Raw genomic sequence first — 27,299 nt, 5'->3', positions numbered from 1 at the left:
ACCTTCCTCAACCGCCATGGTTAAATCACTGCGGTTGATAAATTAGTGACCCGGTCGTTAAGCAAATCTGGCTTCCCCATTGACTTCGCTTATCAGGAAGGTGGCCCAAAGGGGATCGTGTGATTCCCCAAATGGTCATAAGTGTGAAGCAGTTGCCAAGCGTCTGACTTTTGATCCCATGAGCATGGGGAGGCTAGGAAAGTCGTCCGGGTAAAGAATGGTCCTAACTCCCCATTTTTTTCTCAGTGCCGTTGCAACTTTGAACGGTCATTAAACGCACTGTTGTAAGTCGAGGACTTCCTGCACAACAAAAGCACATTCGTCTTAAAACCCCTGGGGTCAATCTGTAAGTTGTAGCCATTGTGTTCGTTCCATCCTTAAGAATGTTCGTTTTTGTCCCCATCTACATGTATACATCCGAACTAGACGGTGTTGTTTCTCAGTGTCATATAATATTTGTGGGTATCTGTATAATTTTGCAATTCATTTATTTGTTTGTTTATTTTGTCGTGTTTATGTAGTGTATATTGGAGGCGGTGATCCTTTGAGAGCTGCATGCAACGAAATTTCATTTTTTTTATTTTTTATTAACAAGGTAAGGGTTAGGATTAGGTTTAGGGGTTTGCTTTAGGGTTAGGTTTAGGGTTAGGTTTAGGGTGCTGAGTGCTTCGGAAGGCGCGGATTTGCCCTCCGCGATTATGTCATCACGATAAGGTCGCGTTTTTCCTTAGCGCTTCGAACGGCGCGGATTTGCCCTCCGCACTTATGTCGGCGCGGATAAGGGCTTCGCGGTTTTGTGGTGGAACCAATTCAACTACCTATGCTAGTTTCTGTGGCCGCTCAGGAAAGGGTCAGGCAGATTTTGTGGCTCCCAGTTTGTGTTTGTGTGTGTGTGTTTTTCCTGTGGGAAATGCGTCCAAGTGGCTCTTTGAGTGTTTAACGTTGCTGACCCCTGATCTTAGGACCTTTGAGCTGGGTGCTTCTTTCTTCTATCACTGAGTGGATTTGGTTTGTTAAGGAATGTTTAGTATTGATCTGCTCGGATTCTGTCTGGCAGACGATGGGCGTCCTCTAAAATGACAAAGCGTGCGAGACTTTTGCACCTAAGAGCAGCTGCAGGCCGTAAGGGTAGAGTTGGCATCGGTTCTTTGTTCGGTTTTAGCTCTGCAGCCAACCTCTCGTCTGCATCTAAACACATTTACCGAGTAAACAATTTAGAATAGAATAGAATAGTTGGAGGGGACCCTGGAGGTCTTCTAGTCCAACCCCCTGCCTAGGCAGGGAACCCTACACTACTTCAGGCAAATGGCTATCCAACATCTTCTTAAAAACTTCCACTGTTGGGGCATTCACAACTTCTGGAGGCAACTTCTGTTCCACTGGTTCATTGTTCTCACTGTCAGGAAATTTCTCCTCGATTCTAAATTGCTTCTCTCCTTGATTAGTTTCCACCCATTGCTTCTTGTTCTACCCTCATGCTTTCTTTTATCTTCTGAAACAATCCCTTGGGAAGAAAAAGATGAGCTCAGAAGGCCTTCGGTGTCCCACAGTATCCCCAAATAGGAAGAAAGATTAATTCAGCCTTTGCTGATGTAGGCAGATTAGGAGCAAATGCTAGGTCACTGCTTCTCTGCAGCTTCCTTATCGACACGCCAGCCTGTTCATCCGAAATGTCAACTCCCAGACACCGAAAGAAGGAATGACTTTTTAAAAAAAAGACAAAACTTCACCCACCAATTGAGTCCTTCCTTGGCGAGCCGGCAGTGGCCGTGTTTCACCTTATTTTAAAACCTATCCAACCTGCTTACGTGTTAAAAGAATTCCTAAGGCTTGTTAATTCCCTGGATTTGCTTATATGCCTTTGGTACCTAAAGAGGTTTTGCCACTTAACTCACAACGTTTTATTCCCTGTTTTTTTTTTTCTTCCTTCCAAAGGATTTCCCCCTCCGGATGCCACCTATTCATGACTGAGGAGCTGGAAACGGCTAGAGAAGTCCCCCCTTGGTTTCATCGTTCAACATGACCAACCCCCAGTGAGTAACGAGACTTGGATAAGAATCTCTCGGTTTGCTTTTTCTATACGGTGTCGTTCTGTTGGATATCAAAAAGGCACCCAGCAGGGAATTAAAGTCTCCCTTGGCCTGGAAAGTTGGAGATTTGCGGTAGTGGGAAACTTTCAGTGGTATGGATAATCTGTAAAACCTCCACATGTCCTTCCAACCTTGAATTTCGCATAGTGCTTCCAGATAGATAGATAGATAGATAGATAGATAGATAGATAGATAGATAGATAGATAGATAGATAGATAGATAGATAGATAGATAGATAGATAGAGACAGACAGACAGACAGACAGACAGACAGATAGACAGACAGGAGAGAGAGAGATGATGGATGGATGGATGGATGGATGGATGGATGGATAGATAGATATAAAGAGAGAGACAGATCGACAGACAGACAGGAGAGAGAGATGATAGATAATTAAATAGATGATAGATAGAAGAGAGAGAGATGATAGATAGATAGATAGATAGATAGATAGATAGATAGATAGATAGATAGATAGATAGATAGATAGATAGATATAAGAGAGAGATGATAGATAGATAGATAGATAGATAGATAGATAGATAGATAGATAGATAGATAGATAGATAGATAGATAGATAGAAGAGAGAGTAGATAGATAGATAGATAGATAGATAGAAGAGAGAGAGATGATAGATAGATAGATAGATAGATAGATAGATAGATAGATAGATAGATGATAGATAGATAGAGAGATGATAGATAGATAGATAGATAGATAGATAGATAGATAGATAGAAGAGAGAGTAGATAGATAGATAGATAGATAGATAGATAGATAGAAGAGAGAGAGATGATAGATAGATAGATAGATAGATAGATAGATAGATAGATAGATGATAGATAGATAGAGAGATGATAGATAGATAGATAGATAGATAGATAGATAGATAGATAGAAGAGAGAGTAGATAGATAGATAGATAGATAGATAGATGATAGATAGATAGATAGATGATAGATAGATAGATAGATGATAGATAGATAGATAGATAGAAAGATAGATGATAGATAGATAGATAGATAGATAGATAGATAGATAGATAGATAGATACATACATACATACATACATACATACATACATACATTGGTAGATAGATAGAAAGAAGAGAGAGATGATAGATAGATAGATAGATGATAGATAGATAGATAGATAGATAGATAGATAGAAAAAAAGAAAGAAAGAAAGAAAGAAAAAGGGACACGGTGGAACGGAGTGAGCTCCCGTTGCTTGTCCCAGCTTCTGCCAACCTAGCAGTTTGAAAGCATGTAAAAAACGCAAATAGAAAAATAGGAACCACCTTTGGTGGGAAGGTCACATCGCTCCGTGTGCCTTTGGTGTTGAGTCATGCCAGCCACATGACCACGAAGACGTCTTCGGACAGCTCTGGCTCTTCGGCTCTGAAATGGAGATGAGCACCGCCTCCTATATATACCCTTTTTCTACCCCCATTTCTTCCTCCATGTAATAGGCTTTATTTAGCTTTGTGTTCCATTCTGTATGTATATTTTTATATCCAGACCTCTTTATCCGTCCCGGGTAATTTAAATAAACCGATGCCTTTCAGATGTTTGAACTGCACTCCATATAGCAATAGAATGTAAGATTTATAGACCGCTTCATAGTGCTTTTACAGCCCTCTCTAAGCGGTTTACAGAGTCAGCCTCTTGCCCCCCCAACAATCTGGGTCCTCGTTTGACCAACCTCGGAAGGCTGGAAGGCTGAATCAACCTTGAGTTGGTCAGGATCGAACGCCAGACTTTGAGTAGAGTTAGGCTGCAATGCTGCATTCTAACCACTGGGGAGTGCGTGAGTGAATGAGGGAGGGAGGGAGGGAGGGAGGGAGGAAGGAAGGAAGGAAGGAAGGAAGGAAGGAAGAAAAGAAGGAAGTATGGAAGGGCACTAGCAATAGCACTTAACTTATATAGGAGTCCTTCGCGATTGGGTGGCATATAAATATATTTAATTAATAAATAAATATACCAGTTCACAGTACTTTAAACTCCTAAACTGGGTTTGATGGTAATCAAAACTAGTTGATCTGGCCCTGAGTGTCTAGCTCTATTCTAAAATATTCTTCTCAAATATTCCTAGTTGCTACTCCTTTTTTTTTCCCCTTCCTTTTGTTATCTAGAAACAAGAGGATATAATATGGCTCGCTGTTCCCTTTTTCGATTCCTCATGTTCGTACGAAAAAAACAGATGTTTTCTTTGGGGCAAATATTCTTGCATAATTCACCCCCCCCCTCCCACCCCCCGCCCGGAATAGAGTATCTTCTATAATTATCCGGCTGATTATCCAGGCCATTTAATTCAGTGGAGGGTTTTTAAACACTTTTTTTTTTCCAGAGAGAAATCAGTGCATGGTCTACAGCCAGCTCATCAAACTGAAGTTGAACGTCAAGCCTTTCTTCCCCCCCCCCCCCACACCCCCACCCCGCTTACCTTACCTTGTTTTTTTCCCGGCTGGTGACGTTTATTAACCACTTTTTCCTACGTGATTGAGAACTGAAAGGGGGGGGGAGCAGGTGGGAGATCTGGTTTAGGCCCTTTGCCTTTCCGAAAGGCAGCCAATTGAGGTGGGATAATTAATCCTGTTTTTCCTTCATTGTTTCTCCAAAGACGATGTATATTTCTCAGATATTCCAGGAAAGCCAGAACAGGAAACAGCACAAGATGGTATGAATGTCACTATTGTTGGTGGAGTTTAATAATAGAAGTCCGAAAGCTTGCTAGATTCTTCCCTTTGCAAACTCTCGTAGGGTCTCCTGCTTGGGGGGGGTGTGGTGTTTGGACTTGATGATCTACAAGGTGTCAACTCCCAACGTTGTCATAGTGAGAGAAGGGGGTGTGTGAGTGCATTCCACGCATACTTTCGGCTGAAGTCGGATCTCAGATTACTGCAGCAGGCTCGGGAGGGGTGCACCTCATTGGAGAATGTGATTTATGACACAGACGGAGGGAAAGGAAGAGGGTTAAAGTTCAGCTACAACTCAAACAAAGCTTAGACCTGACGGTGAAAAGATCTTGCCTATGGTGCTCCTGATAAAATGACTAGTTTTGCATTGAAACTTGGCTCGATACTCATGAATCAATTAGGGCGTTTTTAGGAAGCCTTACACAAGGTCCCTTCTAACTCTGTTAATCTGGTTTACCTGGGAAGGCCGACAGAAAGACTTTTAGACAGCGGCCCTCAACTTACAATCATGATTGAGCCCCAAATTTCCGCTGTTAAAGTTAAGCGAGTTTCTTGCCCCCGTTTTTAAGTGTCACGGCGGTTGATAAGTCAGTCAGCTGGTTGTTAAGTGAAGCTGGCTCCCCCATTGCTGTCACTTGCCAGAAGGTTGCAAAAGGGGATCACATGGACATAGCAACAGTCATAAACCTGAGTCGGCTCCCAGGAGCCTGAATTTTAAACACATGATCGCGGGGGCACTGCAAAGGGCATAACTGTGAAAAACTATCCTAAGCCCCCCTTTTTTTTCCCAGCACCGTTGCCATGCCAACCGGTCACTCAACAAACGGTTGTAAGTCCAGGACTGCCGGTAAAGGCCGAACAAAGATGTTTGCGGTGGTTTGAGTCTGGTTCTTATTTTTGCCTTTCCTCGGTGACTTCCTTAGGCCTCCTATAGAAGGTGGAGTTTCCGAAGTTGAAATAATTTCACAACAAATAGAAGAAGAAACTCGGAGCGTCGCACCCGTCCAGCTTGTTAATTTTGCCTATCGGGATTTACCTCTGGCTGCCCTCGACCTGTCCGTGGCAGGTTCCCAGCTCTTGTCAAATTTGGATGAGGAATACCAACGAGAAGGGTAAGCACACATCTACTTACTTTTCACTCCCCAAACTTTTTTTCTGTGTGTGTGTGTTTGTGTAGGGAGGAAGGAATAAGAGCATCAATTAACATGCCTGTTGTAAAAACAACGAAGCTAATTACAGGTGGGAGGCGGGTGATGGGCCTATCACGTGCGCAATGGCCAAATTGATTAATGGTGTATAAAGGCAGATATCTCTTTAATGGTCGTTTTTACACTCTGAGGATGTTAGCAGAGGCTAACAGAAGCTAAGTGAGCAATATATTTTAAGTTCCAGAGAACTCCGTGGTCATGTGGCCGGCATGACTCAACACCGAAGACGCACGGAGCGCTCTTCCCTTCCCACCAAAAGGTGGCCCCTATTTTTCTACTTGCATTTTTTTAACGTGCTTTCGAGCTGCTAGGTTGGCAGAAACTGGGACAAGTAACGGGAGCTCACTCCGTTATGCGGCGCTAGGGATTCGAACTGCCGACCTTTCTGATCGACAAGCTCAGCGTCTTAGCCACTGAGCCACCCATATGTGTGTGTGTGTACACACACATATGAACATACACACACACACACACACACATATTCCAGTAATTTAATTTACAGAAAAGGAACTCTCCTTTTTATGCTGTTATGCAATCATTGTCCCAATCTCTGGATCTGACTGGATTACTGTAACACGCTCTACATGGGGCTGCCCTTGAAGAGTGTTTGAAGACTTCAGCTAGTCCAGAACGCAGCCGCACGAGCGATTGTGGGTGCACCCAGGTACACCCACGTCACACCTATCCTCCGCGAGCTGCACTGGCTACCCATTAGTCTCCGGACCTTCTTCAAGGTGCTGGTCGTTACTTATAAAGCCCTACATGGCATCAGACCTGGGTACCTGAGAGACCGCCTCCTGCCGATTACCTCCCATAGACCGATTAGATCTCACAGGGTCGGCCTCCTCCGGGTTCCATCTGCCAGCCAATGTCGGCTGGCGACTCCCCGGGGGAAGAGCCTTCTCTGTCGCAGCTCCGGCCCTTTGGAACGATCTCCCCGTGGAGATCCGGACCCTTACTACTGTCCCGGCCTTCCGCAAAGCCACTGGCTGCTCCAGCAGGCCAGGGGGCTTTTGAAATACTCAGCCCCACGGTAACTGTGAATGTTGTGTATTCTAAAGTGTTGTTTTGTCTATTTATCCCCTTTCCTTGTTTATTGTAAGCCGCCCGGAGTCCTTCGGGAGTGGGCGGCATACAGGACCAATAAACATCAACATCAACACATCCACCTCTGGCAACTTCGGTTGTGCATTGTTGCTGTTACCGAATCATGTTTGTTTAAAGCTCTTAAAATTATGATCTTAATTAATTCCCTTACCAGGGAAAAAGGGTTTGATTACGGTTGTTTTTGTTGAACCCAAGACTTTAGTTTCTGACTTTGGACAGTTTGGGTTAACAAGTCTTGCTAGTTCCATGGTCCTTAATTTGAAACAGGAGGTCCTGAAAAACTCGGCTGTTTTCTTTTATATATATCGCATTAATGCGTAATGGGAAAGAATGGTTATAAAATGCTTTTAGGCTCTGTCACTTTTGGGTTTCGTAAAATGCTTTTAGGCCGGAAATGGAACTAGGCAAATGCAGCAGAGGTCTATTCTTCTGAAAAGAGCCTTAGAAGAAATAAGATTCAGGCTGATCTCGACATAATGCAGGATTGGAGGCAAAAAATGAATTTTTAGCGGAGTTCTCTGAGCAGTACAAAGAGCAGCTTCCCCTTTTCTGGCTTAAAGAGTTTCAACTTAATGAATGTAGTTCAGCGATAGAAATACATCCATTGTCAAAAAAAAGAGAGAGAGTGCTTTTTAAAAGGGGGAAAAAAATGCTATTTCCCCCCCCCCAAAAAAAGGGGGGGAACTTGTGATATATCATTAAAACAGTAAACAGTTACAGCAACTAATGAACTATCACATGTATTCAAGGTTGACTCAGCCTTCCATCCTTCTGAGGTGGGTAAAATAAGGACCCAGATGATTGGGGGGCAAGAGAGGCTGACTCTGTAAACCGCTTAGAGAGGGCTGTAAAAGCACTGCGAAGCGGTATATAAGTCTGCTATAGCAAGTGCCCTTCCTTCCTTCCCAGTGGTTAGAATGCAGTATTGCAGGCTAACTCTGCCCACAGTCAGGAGTTCGAGCCTCACCAGGCTCAAGGTTGACTCAGCCTTCCGTCCTTCCGAGGTGGATAAAATGAAGACCCAGATTGTTGGGGTTTATAAGCTGACTCTGTAAACCACGTAGAGAGGGATGTAAAGCGGCATATAAGTCTTAAGTACTATTGATAACAAAGGAAGGAGGGAGGGAGGGAGGGAGGGAAGGAAGGAAGGAAGGAAGGAAGGAAGGAAGGAAGGAAGGAAGGAAGGAAGGAAGGAAGGAGGCAGGCTATGGTGGTGCAGTGGTTAGAATGCCGTATGGCGGTATCCTGACCATCTCAAAGTTGACTCAGCCTTCCATCCTTCCGATGGAAGCCCTTATATAAACATACAGTCCTTGACTTACAATCACAATGGAGCCCAACAGTTCTGTTGTTGAGTAAGACATTTGCCAAGTGAGGTTTTTGCCCCATTTTACGACCTTCCTCGCCGCAGCTGTTAAGTGAATCGCTGCAGTTGATCAGTTAGTAACCCGGTCGTTAAGTGGATCTGGCTTCCCCTTTGACTTCGCTTGTCAGAAAGTCGCAGGCCTGACCTTCCCAGGACCTTGGGACACAGCAACGGTCGTAAGTGTGGAACCAATCGCCCATCACCTCACGCTCGTGCGATCGTAGGGAGGTTACGAAGGTCTCAAGCATGAGAAATGGCCATACGTCCCTTTTGAGCTGTTGTAAGTAAGGAACTGTTGTAAAAGTCAAGGACTCCCTATATATTTAGTTTTCGGACCTGTGGGTTGATACATCCCTTTTGTTAAATTTGGAATGCTCTTGTGGGCTGTGTTGTGTTGAGCCAAATTCCGTGTCCTTCACGTGGCGCCGTGGCGCATTTGGCGCATCCCTTCCCCGAGCCACGAAAGCAGAAACTGTGACATCTGTTAACAGCTTGAGTTAGGCGTGTTTGTAGTGGCTCATTACCAGAGTATTACGGTAATCTTTCCCCCTCCTCATTCGCTGTTGAGCATTTGCTTAAACAGCGGTACATTACGAAAATTGTCAGTTGGTAAATAGAATTGGGTTTGTACACAGGGAAAGGCTGGTGCGTTTCTCCTTTTTTTTCGTAAATTGGCATCTTCCCCCTCTCAGCACATGTTTAAAAACCCCCCAGTTTAAAAAGAATTGTGTAAATAGATTTATACCAGGGATCTCACCTAGCAGCTTGCTTTTTTTAAAAAAAAATAATCGCAAAATTATACTTATTTCCATCAATGCCCCATTGCCGATGAAAGCAGTTTGATCTCTTCCTTTGATCCCATCCTGTTAGAATGGCAGAATAGCAGCAATAGCAGTTAGACTTATATACCGCTTCATAGGGCTTTCAGCCCTCTCTAAGCGGTTTACAGAGAGTCAGCATATTGCCCCCAACAACAATCCGGGTCCTCATTTCACCCACCTCGGAAGGATGGAAGGCTGAGTCAACCTTGAGCCGGTGAGATTTGAACCGCCGAACTGCAGATAACAGTCAGCTGAAGTGGCCTGCAGTGCTGCACCCTAACCACTGCGCCACCTCGGCTCTCAGAAGGGTATTAATAAATTTGTATGGGCAGGGAAGAAGCCGAGAGTGAAACTAAAAATAATGCAAGATGCACGTGAGAGGGGAGGTTTGAAATTACCCAATTTAAAACTATACTACGACGCAGGTAGCTTTATCTGTAATTAGTAAATTGGATTAATTTAACAAATGATCGGATACTTAATATCGAGGGGGTATGATCTGGTATATGGCTGGCATGCTTACCTGCTATATAACAAAAAAGTGGACAAGAATTTTAAAAGTCATATTCTAAGGAATGCTTTACTGCGGGGTTTGGAAAAAAATATCAATACAAATTAAATGATAAAGATACCCATGTGGGCAATTCCTAGACATGCAACAGAAAATATGAACATAGCACAAAAACAGGATATAATTACTTATAGACAGCTTCTTACCCTAGAAAGGGGTGTATTACAACTAAAATCCTTGGGTGAATTAAAAGAGGAAAAGGTCATTCAAACATGGTTCCAGTAAGGACAGCTACAGGCCAGGTGGAAAACAGATCAAAAAAATTGGTTTTATGCAAGTCGAGGAGAATTTATTTAAACAAATAAGAGATCAAAGCTTAATGCATATAAAGAGACTATACAATGTATTAATACAGATGGACTCCGAAACAGAATTAGTTGAAGATGTTCAATTTGTTTTAGTATTCGCTTGCATCAAATTGCTGTCTCTCTAGCTATATATCCTACTTAAAACTGGAAATAAATTTATCTTGGTCTTGTTTTTGTTTTGTTTTTTGCAATTTATATCTAGTCAGTTCCGGGAACTGTCTGCCAGGTACAATTCAGGCATCTAATTTTTCTACCACTTTGCTAGCGACTGAGAATATTTTTGATGGATGTTTTGATGGTCCTTTGGTTGTGAACCTGTTTGATGTTTGCTGTTATAATAACAATACACTGGTTTTAAATGACGGTATAATTCACAAAATACACACTTATAACTTACATCCCTAAAGAATGATAAGCGTACATTTTCTAAGGGAAGACTTTAAAAACAATCCTTATCCTTAATTATATCTTTTTGTCGGTAGTAATTTCAGACCCATTCCAATGTCTATATTTCCGTCCGCTTGATTTATTTTTGCTTTTAACAAGGTGAGCCCCAGTTAAAATCCCAGCCTTATATTCTCACCGTTGCTTTAAACATACAGGCATCTCTGCCATCTACTGTCCATTCTGGAGAATTTTTAAAAAATATATATCAGAATTAGAATAAATATTTAGGAATGACAGATAAAGAAATGAAATCGGAACCTAGATTTTAGAATCTAGAAATATTGTTGGGAGAAGGAATGCGGCTATTTATTTTTCAATGTAAGTAAGATCATCCCATAGCTACAATTTTGGAAAATACTGCGATTTAACATCGCTATAACTCCTGCGTGTCTGTAATTAAGCCTCCTGTTCTTGATAGATGGCAACTGAGGTCCCAAGAGAATGACTTAGGAAGTTTATTAGTAAATCTGGTGCTCTCTGTTCTGTTGCATTATGTAAAGACTTAATAATATTTGCTCTGGAACATTAAGTCCTGAAGAGGAAGGACACATTCGGTTTCATTGGCAGATGTTTCAAGGAAGAGTAAAACGCTTTGCATACTGAGTGGATTCCTGTTCAATTAGTTGTTGGTGGTCTGAAATAAAAATTCCCAGGTAGCCAGTGCTGGGGAAGACCTCTACAGTCAACTTCGCTGCTGGATAAAATACTTTAGTGCTTTGATTCAGTATCAGTAATTTAGTGCTTTGATTCAGACAATGTCGGCTGGCGACTACCCGGGGGGAGGGCCTTCTCTGTAGCCGCTCCGACCCTCTGGAATAAACTGCCCCCAGAGATCCAGACCCTACCCATTCTCATGGCCTTCCGAAAGGCTATTAAAACCTGGCTATTCCGGCAGGCCCCGGGCTGTTGAAATCACGATTGAGTTCCAGCCCCGATTGGACTGGATGTGTGTTGTGGTCTTTTTAATCTATGTTTCTGTGCTTTTAACTTCTATTTTATATGTGTTGTTGTAAGCCGCCCGGAGTCCTTCGGGATTGGGCGGCCTATAAATTTATTAAACATCAAACATCAAACATAAGGCAGCACGCATTGTCTTAACTGTTCTTCCTTTACTCATTACTGTACTTTACTTTAACTTTACTTTACTTACTTGCTTGCTTACCATATTTTTCAGAGTATAAGATGCAGTTTCCCCCCCCCCCTAAAAGAGGGTGACAATTTGGGTACGTTGAATGTAGCCCCTCACCTACCCACCGGCCTCCACCCTTTGGCCTCTACCTCCCAGCAATTTGCCTCCTTGCAGCAAACAGCAAACAGCCTGCTTCCGTTTCGGCACATTGATTAGCACAAGCTGATTGTCAGTTGGATCTGCCTCCCGACGATCAGCTGTTTCGGGCTGCAGGGATTGCTTATTGCTGCCTCCGCGCACCTCATTTTCGGTCTCTGTGTCCCATTTTTGGCCTCTGTGTACCCCATTTTCTGCCCATTCCAATCCCCACCCGCCAGGAACGGGCAGAAAATGGGGGGGGGGGCGCGGAGGCTGAAAACAGGATGCGGCAATAGGCTAGGGCAATCCATTGGGGTTGAATCCGGACTGTGCTTCCTTATTACAAGGAGAACTTTGCAAACTGGACTTAACATCAGGTGTCCAGTGAGCGTGATACGTTCACGAAGCAGATGGGTTGAGTACATATGTACGCATAAAGATACGTTTCATTAAGGATATTGTGTTGTGATGATTTAGGCGGGGCTGGACCAGGATCAAGTACGAAAGCTCCGTGGAAGGATGGAAAGGATGGCCACATCCTTTCAGCCCAACTATTTATGGTTCCTGCTAAGAGGGTGGAACGGAGAACCCCAGATTAAAATTGCGTCCCGCATCAGAAGGAAAGGCGGGGTATAAGTTTAATCAATAGGATAGAAGAGAATAAAAAAGAATAGAATAATAAGAGTTTAGAATAATAGAATAGAATAGAAAATAGAATAGAAAAACAGAATAGAGTAATAGAAAAAAAATAGAATAGAATTAGAAGAATAGGATAATAGAATAAGATAATGGAATAGAAAATAGAATAGAATATAGAATAAAATATAGAACAGAATAGAATAGAAAAAAGTATAGAATAGAATAGAAAATAGTATAAAAAATAGAATAGAAAAACAGAATAGAGTAATAGAAAAAAATAGAATAGAATTAGAAGAACAGGATAATAGAATAAGATAATGGAATAGAAAATAGAATAGAATATAGAATAAAATATAGAACAGAATAGAATAGAATAGAAAAAAGTATTGAATAGAATAGAAAGTATAGAAAATAGATTAGAAAAACAGAATAGAGCAATAGAAAAAAATAGAATAGAATTAGAAGAATAGGATAATAGAATAAGATAATGGAATAGAAAATAGAATAGAATATAGAATAAAATATAGAATAGAATAGAATAGAAAAAAGTATTGAATAGAATAGAAAATAGTATAGAAAATAGAATAGAAAAACAGAATAGAGTAATAGAAAAAATAGAATAGAATTAGACGAATAGAATAATAGGATAATAGAATAAGATAATGGAATAGAAAATAGAATAGAGAATAAAATATAGAACAGAATAGAATAGAATAGAAAAAAAGTATAGAATAGTATACAGAATAGAATAGAATAGGAGCAGAGCTGGAAGGGACCTTGGAGGTCTTCTAGTCCAACCCCCTGCTAAATAAGAACGGGCTCTTAAATACTCCCAACCGCTTTCTGCTCACACACAGAACCCGGCTGCTTCTGCCTTGCTCTTCTTCACCTGTCTGCCTTTCTCTCGTCTGTCTTCCTCTTCTTCCTCCTCCTCCTCCCCTCTGTTTTTCTCCCCTTCAGATCTAACTGGCTTAAGCCATGCTGCGGGAGGCGAGCGGCCATTTGGCAGGTATTTTTGCTCAGCGCCAGCCTCAACAGCTTCCTGGTAGCCTGTGTAGTTTTGGTGGTGATCCTTCTGACGCTGGAGCTCCTCATAGATGTAAAACTCCTCCAGTGTGAGTAGCAGGCTTTTCTCTCTCTTCGCTGTTTTTTGTTTTTCCTTCTTCCGGAAATGTTTGAGCAAACCGTAGCATACGGGCAGTCCTCGGTTTTACGACAGTCCGTTGAGTCACCGTTCGAAGCTACGATGGCGCTTGGAGGTGGTGTGAGGGGGGGAGAAAGGGAATTACGACTCTTTTTCATACTTACGGGACTGTCTCTTATGCCATGGCATGAAACCTCACGCAGCCACACAGGGGGGAATAACAACTATTATTCAGACAGGTTTAATTTGAATATCGTTTCTGCTTCCTTCACACACACACACACACACACACAAACACACAACCTCCTGCAGCAGCCGCAGCTCTTATCCCCCCCGCCTTTGCAAATCTGTGTGTTCCTCCGTTAACCGCTTTTCCAGCGTAAAAAAAGCACATCGTTTCGTTTCGGGTTTTTCCAGAATGTCGAAAGTTTAAGAAACAACACTTAGAAAGTTGTGTGTATTTGCCCTCCTTTTGCTTTGAGGCTACTTCCAGCTACATTCCTGCTGTCAGTTCTGGAATGTATGTAGGTACGTGTCCGGGGAGAGGGGACGGGGGGAGACTGTGCACATAGACACGTACACACCGAAACATGCGTCTCTCCTTGCGTCCGCCTACTGCCATATTGATTTTTTTTCTTATGGCCAGGAGGGTTAATCCATGCATGTTGTTTGAGTGATAACCATCAGTGTCATATTTTAACGTTATGGTAATAGTTGGGTGTTCCAGTCCCGGACTTACAATCCTTCTACAAAAAGGACAGCCCTTCCTTATGTTGGAGGCGCCAGTGCGAAGCAAACATTGCCTCCTCCAAACGTGCCCGTTTTGCAAGATCCAACCTGGGCTGTTCACCGAGACCGAAGGCTTCGTCTTCTGAGCTTTGAAGTTTGAAGAGCTCGGAAGACTAAACCTCCAGTTCCGATGAACGACCCAGATTGGACCTAGCAACATTATCCCGAGACATCATTATATTTGCTTTTCATTCGTGTTTGTTTTGACCCCGAACCTCTGGAAATTCCCCTAAATCTCTCTCTGGGGTGTCCGTCCCAGCGTAAGTCTGGAACGCCTCGAGCAATTTCAACCAAATTTGGTACACAGATGAATTAACTCTCTGGAAATAAATACTGTGAGGGTAAGACACCCCGGGGTGTGTGTGTGTGTGTTTCTGTCCAGATACAGCCTGTTGTGCCTTAACATGGCTTCTACTGTACTGCCGTAAAATGGATTCTACTGTACAGCACAGTGGAGTTGCCATGATAACTCCCTCTGGGGGAAAATCCAACATTAGAAATTATGTAAGGTCTGGACATTTTCACCCTATACGTAAATACCCAGGCAGTGCCGAGTTATCGGCTAGTTCTTTATAAACTTTATTTCCCATAATATTGTCTTTGAGCCTGCTTTCCAAAATGGTGACATTAATTTAAGAATACGAAGGAAAACGGACAGCTGGGTTTAATTCTAAAATACATTTTAAGACTGTCCGTTCTGCTTTGGCCTATACATTACACTTACAAATTGTAAGCCGCCCGGAGTCCTACGGGATTGGGCGGTATATAAATGCTATTAAACTTATAAACTTACACGCATCATATCTCATATTTGGCCTATGTATTACACACATCCTATGGCTTGTGTGATGTGTTGTTGCCAGGGTGGGAGCTTATTATATTATTTTATTAATTTGCTATGAGATTATTCTCTTTTAATTTGTTTTATTGTTTTATATATGAGGTTTTTCCCGTAAGCCGCCTTGAGTCACCCTGTGCGAACAGGCGGCAATATAAATTTCCTAAAATAAAAATAAAACAAATATCTAACTTGTGTTGTTGTTTTTTTGTCCTTAATTTGTAGTTTCAAGCGCATCACAATTTGCTGGTGTCATTCACTGGATCAGCCTGGTTATCCTATCGGTCTTCTTTTCCGAGGTAAGAGAAATACGAACGGTTACCGTAAGGAAAAGAAATATATCTGGATTTTCTCACAGGAGAAAATGGGGTTGTTGTTGTTTTCCCCTATCCTTCAGTAAACGTATTTTTAATTGGGACACAACAGACTTTCGGTTTTTGGAAGAGGCTCTCCCGAACTCATTTTAATGTGCTAATGTTCCGGGGAAGACCAGCGTACGAATCCGCTCCCGATTAAGAATCGAGAATGTCCCAGTAAACCTCTGGAGACCAGAGAGCCATAAATAGCCGCTTTTATTGACAGATGCTTTACTTCCATTGTCACTTGAAGTGTTGAAATGAGTGGCGCGATCAATAGGAATGAGAACAATTGGCCTCTACACTGTTCCAGAGGATGCAGTCGTGGCATTGTGCACAATTGAAGACATCTCAATCAAAGACTAGAATTAAGTCTAGAGTTAAAAAACATCTTGGCTAGCACTGATGATGGTTGCTTAGTTTGGGCCACGAAATGTCTGTAAGAAAAGGATCCCACAGTCCTCCTCCTCTTCCTCCTCCTCCTTCTCCATCTTCACCTCCACACTGCAAACCTCAATTCCTTCCAGCACTGATAATGTTAGCTAGTTGGGTAATGAGAGGTCTGCAAGAAAATAACCAAGCTCAGAGAGCACTGAGGATCCCACAGTTCTCCTCCTCCTCCTCCTTTCTTCTTCTTCTTCTTCTTCTTCTTCTTCTTCTTCTTCTTCTTCTTCTTCTTCTTCTTCTTCTTCTTCTTCTCCTCCTCCTCCTCCTCCTCCTCCTCCTCCTCCTCCTCCTCCTCCTCCTCCTCTTTCTCTTTCTCTTTCTCCCTCCTCCTCCTCCTCCTTCTCTCCTCCTCCTCCTCCTTCCTCTTCACCTCCACACTGCAAACCCCACTCCCTTCCAGCACTGATAATGTTAGCTAGTTGGGTAATGAAAGGCCTGCAAGAAAATAACCAAGCCCAGAGAGCACTGAGGATCCCACAGTTCTCCTCCTCCTCACTGCAAATCCCACTCACTTGTAGCACTGATGATGTTCCCTAGTTAGGTAATGAAACGCCTGCAAGAAAACAATCAAGCTCAGAGAGCACCAAGGAGCCCACAGTTCTCCTCCTCCTCCTCCTCCTCCTCCTCCTCCTCCTCCTCCTCCTCCTCCTCCTCCTCCTCCTCCTCCTCCTCCTCCTCCTCCTCCTCCTCTACCTCCACACTGCAAACCCCTCTCCCTTCCAGCACTGATAATGTTAGCTAGTTGGGTGATGAGAGGTCTGCAAGAAAACAACCAAGCTCAGAGAGCACCTTACAAAGTCGTCTCAATCTGCCACCATAATCTGCACCTCCATTTTTCTCTCCCTTCTCTCTTGGCATTTAATTTGCGGCTTCTTTGGAGCAGAGGTGTAGCTTTCAGATTGGGTTGTTTTGCATTAACAGTGCCCGCCAAAGAGCTTCTCCTAAACGTCACATGTGCATTGATCTAGTACAATCCCCCCCCGCCCCCCATGTTGCCACCATTTGAAATGTGTAGCAAATTAAGTGAGTTTGTTTGTTTTCTTAAAACTTCCTAGAACTTGCTCTGCGAGAAATTTAGAACACACGAGTAGCTGAAAAAGCATCAGATCTCTTCACTCGTCACGGCCCGCGCCTACCAAATTGTTCAAACCAGGGGTGTCCAGCCTTGGCCCCTTTAAGACTCGTGGACTTCAACTCCCAGCATTCCCCAGCCAGCTCTGTAGGGAATGCTGGGAGTTGAAGTCCACGGGTCTTAAAAGGGGCCAAGTTTGGACACCCCTGGTTTTAAACTGTCCCAAGTTCTGTTAAACAGTATTTGCAAACTTGAAGCCTTAAAAGAGATTTAATTTCTGGTTGCCTGCTTGTAAATGGCCAAATTCATACTTCATTAGGAACGTATTTTCTTGCCAAACTTCAAATAAGGCATGAAATTGGCTTAGCAGCTGTGTTCACTTAAACCATAGACAAACGCAATGTTTCCTCCCGACACACAAACACACACACACATGCACACACGCACCAGCAATTGGGTTAGAAACTGATCGTTTTTAACACTGGGATCGGTTTAGTCTCACCCCTCATTAAGCACATCACACAGATGGGGAGGAGAGCATTAATCTCCCTTCCTGTTCTGACCGAGGCTTCCCGAGAGCATGAAGCAAACTCCCGGTCCCGCCAAAAACCCCTTTTATTTATTTGCTGTGAATTCTGCTCATTTACATCCAGCAAAGTCTTTCAAGGGAGGATTTATAGTCACAGACCTTATCTGGCTTGGAGAGTTGCCAGGCGGATATCTGCAGAAGGTGGCAAGGAGTCTCGGAGAGTCATGAACCAATTAATTATCTCCTGCAAACTCCACTCCCCTTTTGCTCTTCTTTTATTTCCTCTGGGAGGGGCCCTTCACCGTCCACCTGTGACCTTCCTCCCAAGTCGACCCCTGTTCTTTAGCTGTTCCCTTCCTCTGGCAACACTGGGAACAGGCTCCAGCTGTTCTTCTGCCTCACTGATGTCTGTCTCTGAAGGCAGCTGATAACTGTCAGACGGCTCTGTCCCTCTCTCTGCCTCCGACACAGAGCTCTCATCAGAGCCTTCCCCAGACTCCAGGACTGGCCCATCTTCCTCCCCAGCCACCTCACTGTCCGAATCTGCCGCCAAGTCCTCTGGAATAAGAATGAAATAAACTTTCTATATCATTGATGCCGCCGGGTTTTTTAAAGGAATGTGAAAAACACAAATGCTAATTGTCTCCCATCTCCCTCTTCCTCCTCTCTTGTTTCCCAACATCGACTCTCTCTAGACTATTTTGAGAATAGTCGTACTTGGTATATGGGACTATATTGAAAACAAAATTGAGGTAAGTCCAAAGTAACGGAATCTTTTTTTGATCCGTCCCTCTTGGTACGCATCGCTTACGTTTCTGCTACTCATTGTCAGCAACCAGGTTAAAGTCAAAATTCAAGGTGGGATATTCTGCCCCAAACTGTAGCTCCTTTGTACAGAACCTGCCAAACTGTCGCTGATTCTTGACTTACGACCACATTTGAGCCCAAAATTTGTGTTGCTAAGCAAGACGTGCAAGTGCAATATGGGGGAAATTGTGGATTATGGATCCAAAGAAGGGGAAGGATTGGATTAACCCACCCAATAATGGCAGGCATAAGAAACCAGGATCCAGGACAGAGTTCAAAAGTACTACAAGTTTTATTTCCTGTTATTTATACACAAGAATTCGATCTACTCAGAGGGAAATTGGCACTAGATAAGAATCAACGGAAATTCACAGAGAGCGGGACTTAGGCGCCTTTGTGGCTGCATAACGATTCCAAACTGATGACTCATTTGACTCCACCTTCAGGCTCCATCTGGTTTTCTCCTAAAGATAACGCGCGTTCAGAAATAATGCCTATGTGATTCTGATGCAATCCTTTTCCCATTAGGTATTTGATGGTGCTGTGATCATCTTGTCATTGGCTCCCATGGTAGCCTCTACAGTGGCTAACGGGCCCAGCAGCCCATGGGACGCTATTAGCCTCATTATTACCCTGAGAATTTGGAGAGTCAAGCGGATTATTGATGGTAAGTCAACAGTGAATTATTGTTTTTGCTTCTTTTTTTCCCTCACTTGGTTGTGCGCTGCCCGGAATCACCTGTTTTGGTGGAGAGGAGTATAAATTTGAAAAATTAACAAATAAAAACAAGCCATTCCTTCGTTAAATGGATAAAATCTGTTATAGGCTAAATGTGAGTGGAAAACAGTTGACCCTTGCTGAGAAGATAAACAAATTCCCAGTGTATTTAAAGTCACATGTAATTGTCTGGGCAATTAGATTTAACAACAACAACAATTTTTCCCCCCACAGTTGCTCAACTTCAATTTGCAAGTCCCGGTACTTTGTGATTTTTTCTTGCTGTTTATTTTCAATTCGTGCATCTCCGGGTATTGCAATGTGCAATTGCAATACTGGCCACTGTGATACAATTCTGTTGTTGCGATAATAATAATAATAGAAAAAAGTATGGTTCATTGACATTGCCATACCTGGAGATGCACGAATTGAACATCAACAGCAAGAAAAAAATCACAAAGTACCGGGACTTGCAAATTGAAGTTGAGTGACTGTGGAAAAAGAAATCGTGTGTTGTCCCGATTGTAATTGGAGCCCTTGGAGCAATACCCAAAGGGCTACCTCGCTATTTGGAAAATTTAAATTTATCAGACTTGAACATTCTGATTCTACAAAAAACCACCCTACTTGGAACAGCTTATATCCTCCGACGTTACCTTAACAGTTCCTAGGTCCTTGGTTAGCACTCGAGCTGTTGAGCTACCAACCAGCCCCAAAGGCTGTGAATCTCACCAAAGGTTAACCACATAATAATAATAATTATTATCTGCATCAGAATGTGGAGCTAGGAAAAAGAAAAAGGTGCCAACCAGTTCAATGCTTGGCAACTTCTTTTAAATAAACTCCATGTGAAAATCCACCTGTGATCCATTAGAGCAATATTTCTCAACCTTGGCCATGTTAAGATGCGTGGACTTCAACTCCTAGAATTCTCCAGCCAGCTATGCTGGCTGGGGAATTCTGGGAGTTGAAGTCCACGCATCTTAACATGGCCAAGGTTGAGAAATATTACATTCGATAATTAGAGTAGAACAGGTGATCTTGACTGAGCAAATCTTGCTTCTATTTTCCTAAGTGATTCCCCCCCCCCCCTCCAGCTGTCTTCCTTTTAAAACCTCTAAAGCAGGTTTGAGAAGATCTGAGAATAGGTGATTTTCACAAGCGGAGAGAATCTTATCTTAAAGTTGGTTGTTCGGAATTATCCCCCCCCATTCTAATTGCACCCCAGTTCTTTAAATAATCTAACTTGTCAAGGGATGCATCGTGACGCCTTCCGTTTTCAGTAGCCGTTGTGGTAGCTGATGAGTAGTGCAGAACAGCCTTTCCACCTGGTGTGAAAATAATCCTATTTGTACGGTTGTGATTCGTAGCCTACGTCCTGCCGGTTAAGGTGGAAATGGAGATGGTGATTCAGCAGTACGAAAAAGCCAAGGTTATTCAGGACGAGCAGCTGGAAAGACTGACCCACATCTGCCAAGAACAGGGGGTAAGTCACAAACAATCCTATTGTCATGCCAGCATCCAAAGGTTTTCTTTCTTGAATTTTGGTTCGGCTTAAAATCAATCAGGCAGGGAGGCATGCTTGTTTCCGTTGATAATAGCAATAGCAGTAGACTTATATACCGCTTCATAGGCCTTTCAGGCCTCTCTAAGCGGTTTACAGAGAGTCGGCATATTGCCCCCAACAATCTGGGTCCTCATTTTACCCACCTCGGAAGGATGGAAGGCTGAGTCAACCCTGAGCCGGTGAGATTTGAACCGCTGACCTGCTGATCTAGCAGTAGGCTGCAGTGCTGCATTTAACCACTGCGCCACCTTGATAAACCAAACTCCATGAAATAATTATATCCAGTCGGATCACTGTGAGTTCAGAGTGTAAAAAAGAAAATCAGTTTGACATGGATGGATAAACATTACTAAAAAGGTATGTGCTAGTCGTTCCTGACTCTAGGGGGCGTTGCTCATCTCTGTTTCAAAGCCGAAGAGCCAGCGCTGTCCGAAGTCATCTCCGTGTTCATGTGGCCGGCATGACTCAACACCGAAGGCACATGGAAATGCTGTTCCCTTCCCACCAAAGGTGGTTCCTATTTTTCTACTTGCATTTTTTACGTGCTTTTGAACTGCTAGGTTGGCAGAAGCTGGGACAAGTCACGGGAGCTCACTCCTTTACGCGGCGCTAGGGATTCGAACCACCGACCTTTCTAATCGACAAGCTCAGCGTCTTAGCCACTGAGCCACCCTGACCTATAATAAAAAGGACAGAAATTGGGTTGGTCCCATCAGGCACCGCCTAGCGGTGTTTAGAGCTACACAAAGTCTTTCAGTAGTAGTAGCAGTTAGACTTATATACCGCTTCATAGGGCTTTCAGCCCTCTCTAAGCGGTTTACAGAGTCAGCATATCGCCCCCACAGTCTGGGTCCTCATTTCACCCACCTCGGAAGGATGGAAGGCTGAGTCAACCTTGAGCCGGTGAGATTTGAACCGCCGAACTGCAGATAACAGTCAGCTGAAGTGGCCTGCAGTACTGCACCCTAACCACTATGCCACCTCGGCTCATTTCAGTCTTTCTTCCTGACTGCGGTCGTCCTAAACTGGATCATTAATGGAGGATACGTAGAATTCCTTAAATTTAAAGAAACCGTGGATCCTGACCTTTTACTCTGCACATTTCTACATTAGCCAGTGCTCCATGCTCGACTGCCAGGCTGCGCTTATGCCTTTTGGCCACAGGGTGGCAGCAAAGGCACTCATTTCATTTTCCTAGGTCAATCTGGCTACTTATGCAATTCTGGATGCTAATTTGACTTTTTCCTCTCTAAATAATTACTTGCGAATTGTGGGGTGGGGTCGTCTTGCATCCTCTGAAAGAGCCCAACTTGTCTGAACATTAAGCTTTCCTGGGAGAAAGGGTTTATCTGATAGATTTAAATGATTTTTTTCCCCACCACCTGAACACATTTTCTCCCCTTTTCTTCACTGGCAAGTTATTTTGGACAGTATTAGGCTGTTTCTGGGTGCTTTACTATTATAAATTGAGGGCCATCCTCTGATGTAAATACAGCATTTTTATTCTGCTTGTTGTCTTTCGAACTCTCATGGTTGTTTTTTTTTTCACGCCTCCCAAAATTGCATTTCTAGTTGGTCGTACCAAAACGTTGAATTTAGAAAAGCAGGGTACTGTTGTATATCCACTGTTTCTTTTCACTTATTTCATATTCCTAGCCATGGATACACCTCCGCTTATTAAATGCCATGGGATCATTTTCCAGGAAAGGCAAAAACACCACATAATGGATCTCTCAGGGGATCACATATCCCACTTTCTACCTCGACTGATTTTTGCTGAAAGAAATGTTGAGACTTAGGGAACCTGCCTTTGTTCTAGAGGTCAGATAGCAGTTTCTTATATACTAACAGCCGTCCGGCTCTGCTACTTGTCCATCAATATAATGCCTGATTTTTGGAGCCCGGATGGTTTTTGGGCCCCCCGAAATTCGCCCAAGAAATGGTTCCCCTTGTAGTCAAATTTGGCTGAATGAAACTCTTTAACTACCTCAAAAGAACCAGCAGTGGCTTCTGATATTGAGGCTTGTTTGACCTTGAGGCTCAAAAAAAACCAACCAACCAACCACAGTAGCAGCAAAATTGCTATAAGTTGGAAACCGCAGCTATCTATTACAAGTACATATTGCCATGGCTAGTCTAGAAGTACCAGGGAATTTAGATGTATAATTGTATATGTATTTATAGCTAGAGAAAGTGTGACCAGTTTTTGGAGCAAGCATAATATTGCTGCATTCATGCCAGTTTTCACAACCTGTTGTGGCCCGCCAGTGGAGCTGGCCGCAGATTCAGACAGTGAGGAGGTTGGGGAGGAACCTGGGCCAGTCCTGGAGTCTGGGGAAGGCTCGGATGTGGGCTCTGTGTTGGAGGCAGAGAGGGGGCCAGGGCCGTCTGACAGTTATCAGCTGCCTTCAGACATCAGTGAGGCAGAAGAACAGCTGGAGCCTGTTCCCAGTGTGCGCATGCGCAGAGTGGCCAGACGAAGGGAACAGCTAAAGAACAGGGGTCGACTTGGGAGTAAGGCCACAGGTGGATGGTGAATGGCCCCTCCCAGAGGGAATAAAAGGGGAGCGAAAGGGGAGTGGAGTTTGCAGGAGACAATTAGTTCGCTTCATTGGTTCGTGACTCTCCAAGACTCCTTGCCAAGTTCTGCAGATCTTAGCCTTGCAGCTCTCCAAGCCAGATAAGGTCTATGACAGTAAATCCTCCCTTGAAAGATTTTGCTGGATGTGAATGAGCAGAATTCACAGCAAATTAAATTCTCTCTCTCTCTCTCTCTCTCTTTCTCTCTCTCTCTCTCTCTCTCTCTCTCTTTCTCTGCTCTCCCCTCTCTCTCTTTCTCTTTCTCTCTTTCTCTCCTCCCCCTCTCTTTCTCTCCTCCCCCCTCTCTTTCTTTCACTCTCCTTTCTCTCTCCTCTCTCCTCTCTCTTTCTCTCCTTTCTCTCCTCTCTCTCTTCTCTCTTTCTCTTTGTCTCTCTCTCTCTCTCCTTTGTCTCTCCTCTCTCTCTCTCCTCTCTCTCTTTCTCTTTTCTCTTTCTTTCTGTCTCTTTTCTCTTTCTTTCTGTCTCTATCTCTCTTTTGTCTCTCCTCTCTTTCTCTCCTTTCTCTCCTCTCTCTCTCTCTCTTTCTCTGCTCTCTCCTCTCTCTCTTTCTCTTTCTCTCTTTCTCTCCTCCCCCCTCTCTTTCTTTCACTCTCCTTTCTCTCTCCTCTCTCCTCTCTCTTTCTCTCCTTTCTCTCTCTCTCTCTCTTTCTCTCCTCTCTCTCTCCTCTCTTTCTCTCCTCTCTCTCTCTCCTCTCTTTCTCTTCTCTCTTTCTCTTTGTCTCTCTCTCCTTTGTCTCTCCTCTCTCTCTCTCCTCTCTTTCTCTTCTCTCTTTCTTTCTGTCTCTATCTCTCTTTTGTCTCTCCTCTCTTTCTCTCCTTTCTCTCCTCTCCTCTCTCCTCTCTCTCTTTCTCTTCTCTCTTTCTTTCTGTCTCTATCTCTCTTTTGTCTCTCCTCTCTTTCTCTCCTCTCTCTCTCTGCTTCAGTTTGAAATCCGACAGCTGCGGGCACATCTGGCCCAGCAAGACCTGGACCTGGCAGCTGAGAGGGAGGCAGCTTTGCAGGTGCCTCACATGCTGAAGAAACAGACGGGCAACAGATACAAAGTGGTGGCCACCGGAGGCGATTCTGATGACGAAACCACCGAGAACATCACAGAGTTGCGTCCGGCTCGGGGTAAGCAGCCAAGAGTCCCTTGTTACGTCTTCCTTCCCCCTCCCTGCCCCCCTTTAGTGGAGAACGTTTAAGCTGGGGTGTTCTTGTTAAGTAGTATCTGATGTGTGTAGACTTCCTCTGATTGTAGAAGGATGCGACAGAGAGGATCTTAGGACCAGGACAAGAGGCAGGGGCTGCATTTTTAAGAAGTGGGCTTGTGCCCTTAGTAGTTTTCATCCCAGGTAGGAGTCTTGGATTCCAAATTTAGTAGGACACTGTTAATAGCAATAGCAGTTAGACTTATATACCGCTTCATAGGGCTTTCAGCCCTCTCTAAGCGGTTTACAGAGTCAGCATATTGCCCCCAACAACAATCCGGGTCCTCATTTCACCCACCTCAGAAGGATGGAAGGCTGAGTCAACCTTGAGCCGGTGAGATTTGAACCGCTGAACTGCAGATCACAGTCAGCTGAAGTGGCCTGCAGTACTGCACCCTAACCACTGCGCCACCTCGGCTCTTGTTATGTCGACAGGTAGCTTTCCAAAGTGGGTGTTGCATCCCACAGTTCCATTCATCTACTTCTTCTTTCGCCTCTGAGTACGTGAACATAACGCTATCATTTATGCATGCGTTCCTTGAGGGTTACATTAGGAGGGGAAGAGAATAGCGCAGACCTCTTAAGTAGGGTTGAAGTCCCTGGGCTTTGCAAAGCCCGTCTTAAACATTGATGCTTCCTAGGGTGTGTTTCTAGGTAGCTACAGGCACAGAGCGCTTCGGCTGGCTCATACATAAAGCATGACGCTTCCGCCAGGCAAATAAATCATTCCTGAACGTGGCACTTAAACATCCTTACAATTCACAATTGCCTGCTTGGAAAGGAAGATGGACTAAAATCAATTAGGATTTTGTTCGGAAGGGGCTTGAGAGAAAGGAAGTTAGGTTGCGGGCTGGCAGTGTGCAGAAAAACGAGAATTTTGCCTTTGCTCCTAGCTCAGGGATGGCGAATCCTTTTGGCATCGAAACTTGAAAGTGTGCGCGTCAGGTTTCCTTCTTGCACATGCTGGGAATCCAAAGACCTTCTGGTCTTCGGGTTTTGGGGCTCCGGGCAGGTTCCGTTACGCCCGTACCGTGGGTGTACCGCCTGCAACCCACCACTGGCGTTCACGTGGCTGGCAGCCGGCCTCGTTGCATGGTACCAGTTGCGAGAGGATCCAGAAACCACCACTGTTCTGAGTCCTTCCGAAATCTTCTCACCTGAAGATCTTTCCGTCCAGGTTCAAACAATGGGCTTTTAGTGAGCGAGCCCTACCTAATTCCGGAGAAAGGGGATACTCCCTAGCCACCCACCCACCCCGAAGCCACTTCTATTTCCCCGACTCGTAAAGAACAATGCGAACATTCACCGTTGAGCTATTTGAACCGTGAAGAGTTGCAAACCTACACGAGAAAGATTAGACGTTGCTGATCTTCAGCCCCCTTTTCCCTTTATCCCCCGCGCCGCGGCATTTTTTACGGCGAGGCTGGCGAGTTAAAGCTCCACCGAGAATCGGCGCGGGTTTGGCTGCCTCCCCGTGTCATGCGCATCGAGGCCTCTTGGGAGCCAAATTTGAGAGCTCCCACAGGCGCTGAGCATCCTGCAAACCCTTAGAACATTTCCCCCTAAAGAGCTATGAAACGCAGGAAATGATGTTCTGGCAGGTGGTAGGAGCGTATCAGTTTTAAAATCCTTGTATTAAAAACAAAATATGGCATCAGTTTCTGATAATAGTCTGGTCTTCTCTGGTCTCATTTTTCTGGAGAAAAGGCAGATGAACATTAGGCATTTTTAAAAAGGGGGGTTTTCTTTTGTTTCCAGTCTGCCAGTTGTGTTTTAAATGATGTAGGTCGATGTTTCTCAACCATAGGAACTTAAAAGATGTGTGGACTTCAACTCCCAGAATTCCCCAGCCAGCAGGCTGGGGAATTCTGGGAGCTGAAGCCCACACATCTTTTAAGTTCCTATGGTTGAGAAACATCGACCTATGGTTGAGAAACACCAATCTAGGTGGTTAATGATCCATGATTCATTAAGGTTGCCAAGCTAATTAACATTTAGGAATTATATTTATATATTTTATCCTTTTGTTAACTCTTAAGAATGACTAAGAAGATCCGCCTTCCATCCCACTCATATATTGGTGCCTAGTTTCCCCCGTTTTTGTCAATTTTAATGTTTTTATTCCTCTTTTTAGGATGTTATGATAAGCCACCCACAGTCATTGAATAGTGAGATGGGCAGCATATAAATGTAATGAATAAATTGGATAAGCAAATCCCTCCATATATTGCAAGCAGGATCCTTTTCAGGTGTTTAGTTGATTTATCTCCTCTATTCTTTCCTCTACTTCTTCTTTATATTTTAGAATAGTTTTATATTTTAGAATAGAATAGAATAGAATAACAGTTGGAAGGGACCTTGGAGGTCTTCTAGTCCAACCCCCTGCTTAGGCAGGAAACCCTACACCACTTCAGACAAAGGGTTATCCAATCATAGTGACCAAAGTTACCATCACACTGAAAAAAAGTGACTAAAGACCATTTTTTTACACTTTTTACGACGATTGCCACATCCCCATATCACGTGATCAAAATTCAGACGCTTGGAAACTGACTGGTACCTTTGACAGTTGCAGTGTCCCGGAGTTATATGATCCCCTTTCACTTGACAGTGGTGCCACTGAATTAACTTTGCAACCGTGCCAAGGAAGGATGTAAAAACAGGGCAAAACTCCACTGCACAAATGTCTCGCTTAGCGTCGGGCTCCATTGTGGTCAT

General features: G+C 43.8%; 1 protein-coding gene across 2 annotated transcripts in view; it reads left to right on the top strand.

Annotated features, from left to right (window-relative positions):
* Positions 1 to 1,933: 1,933 nt before the first annotated feature.
* Positions 1,934 to 27,299, top strand: part of TMEM266 (transmembrane protein 266) — a 34,486-nt gene continuing 9,120 nt past the window's right edge. The window contains exons 1-8 of one of the 2 annotated variants that reach the window (XM_087704016.1): positions 1,934 to 2,033; positions 5,714 to 5,902; positions 13,485 to 13,639; positions 15,521 to 15,594; positions 18,395 to 18,451; positions 19,035 to 19,173; positions 20,594 to 20,709; positions 24,315 to 24,504. In XM_087704016.1, coding sequence (XP_087560142.1) covers positions 2,020 to 2,033; positions 5,714 to 5,902; positions 13,485 to 13,639; positions 15,521 to 15,594; positions 18,395 to 18,451; positions 19,035 to 19,173; positions 20,594 to 20,709; positions 24,315 to 24,504 — 934 coding nt within the window. In that variant the 5' untranslated portion in view covers positions 1,934 to 2,019. Of the gene's footprint in view, positions 2,034 to 5,713; positions 5,903 to 13,484; positions 13,640 to 15,520; positions 15,595 to 18,394; positions 18,452 to 19,034; positions 19,174 to 20,593; positions 20,710 to 24,314; positions 24,505 to 27,299 lie in introns of those variants that run through there. The other variant, XM_087704017.1, reaches the window with a different exon arrangement.

Source organism: Thamnophis sirtalis, unplaced genomic scaffold (assembly GCF_051295495.1).
Source record: "Thamnophis sirtalis isolate CommonGarterSnake01/CBP01778 unplaced genomic scaffold, rThaSir2_p1.2 scaffold_2, whole genome shotgun sequence".
Lineage (NCBI taxonomy): Eukaryota > Metazoa > Chordata > Lepidosauria > Squamata > Natricidae > Thamnophis > Thamnophis sirtalis.
This window is presented reverse-complemented; position numbering and strand designations above follow the sequence as displayed.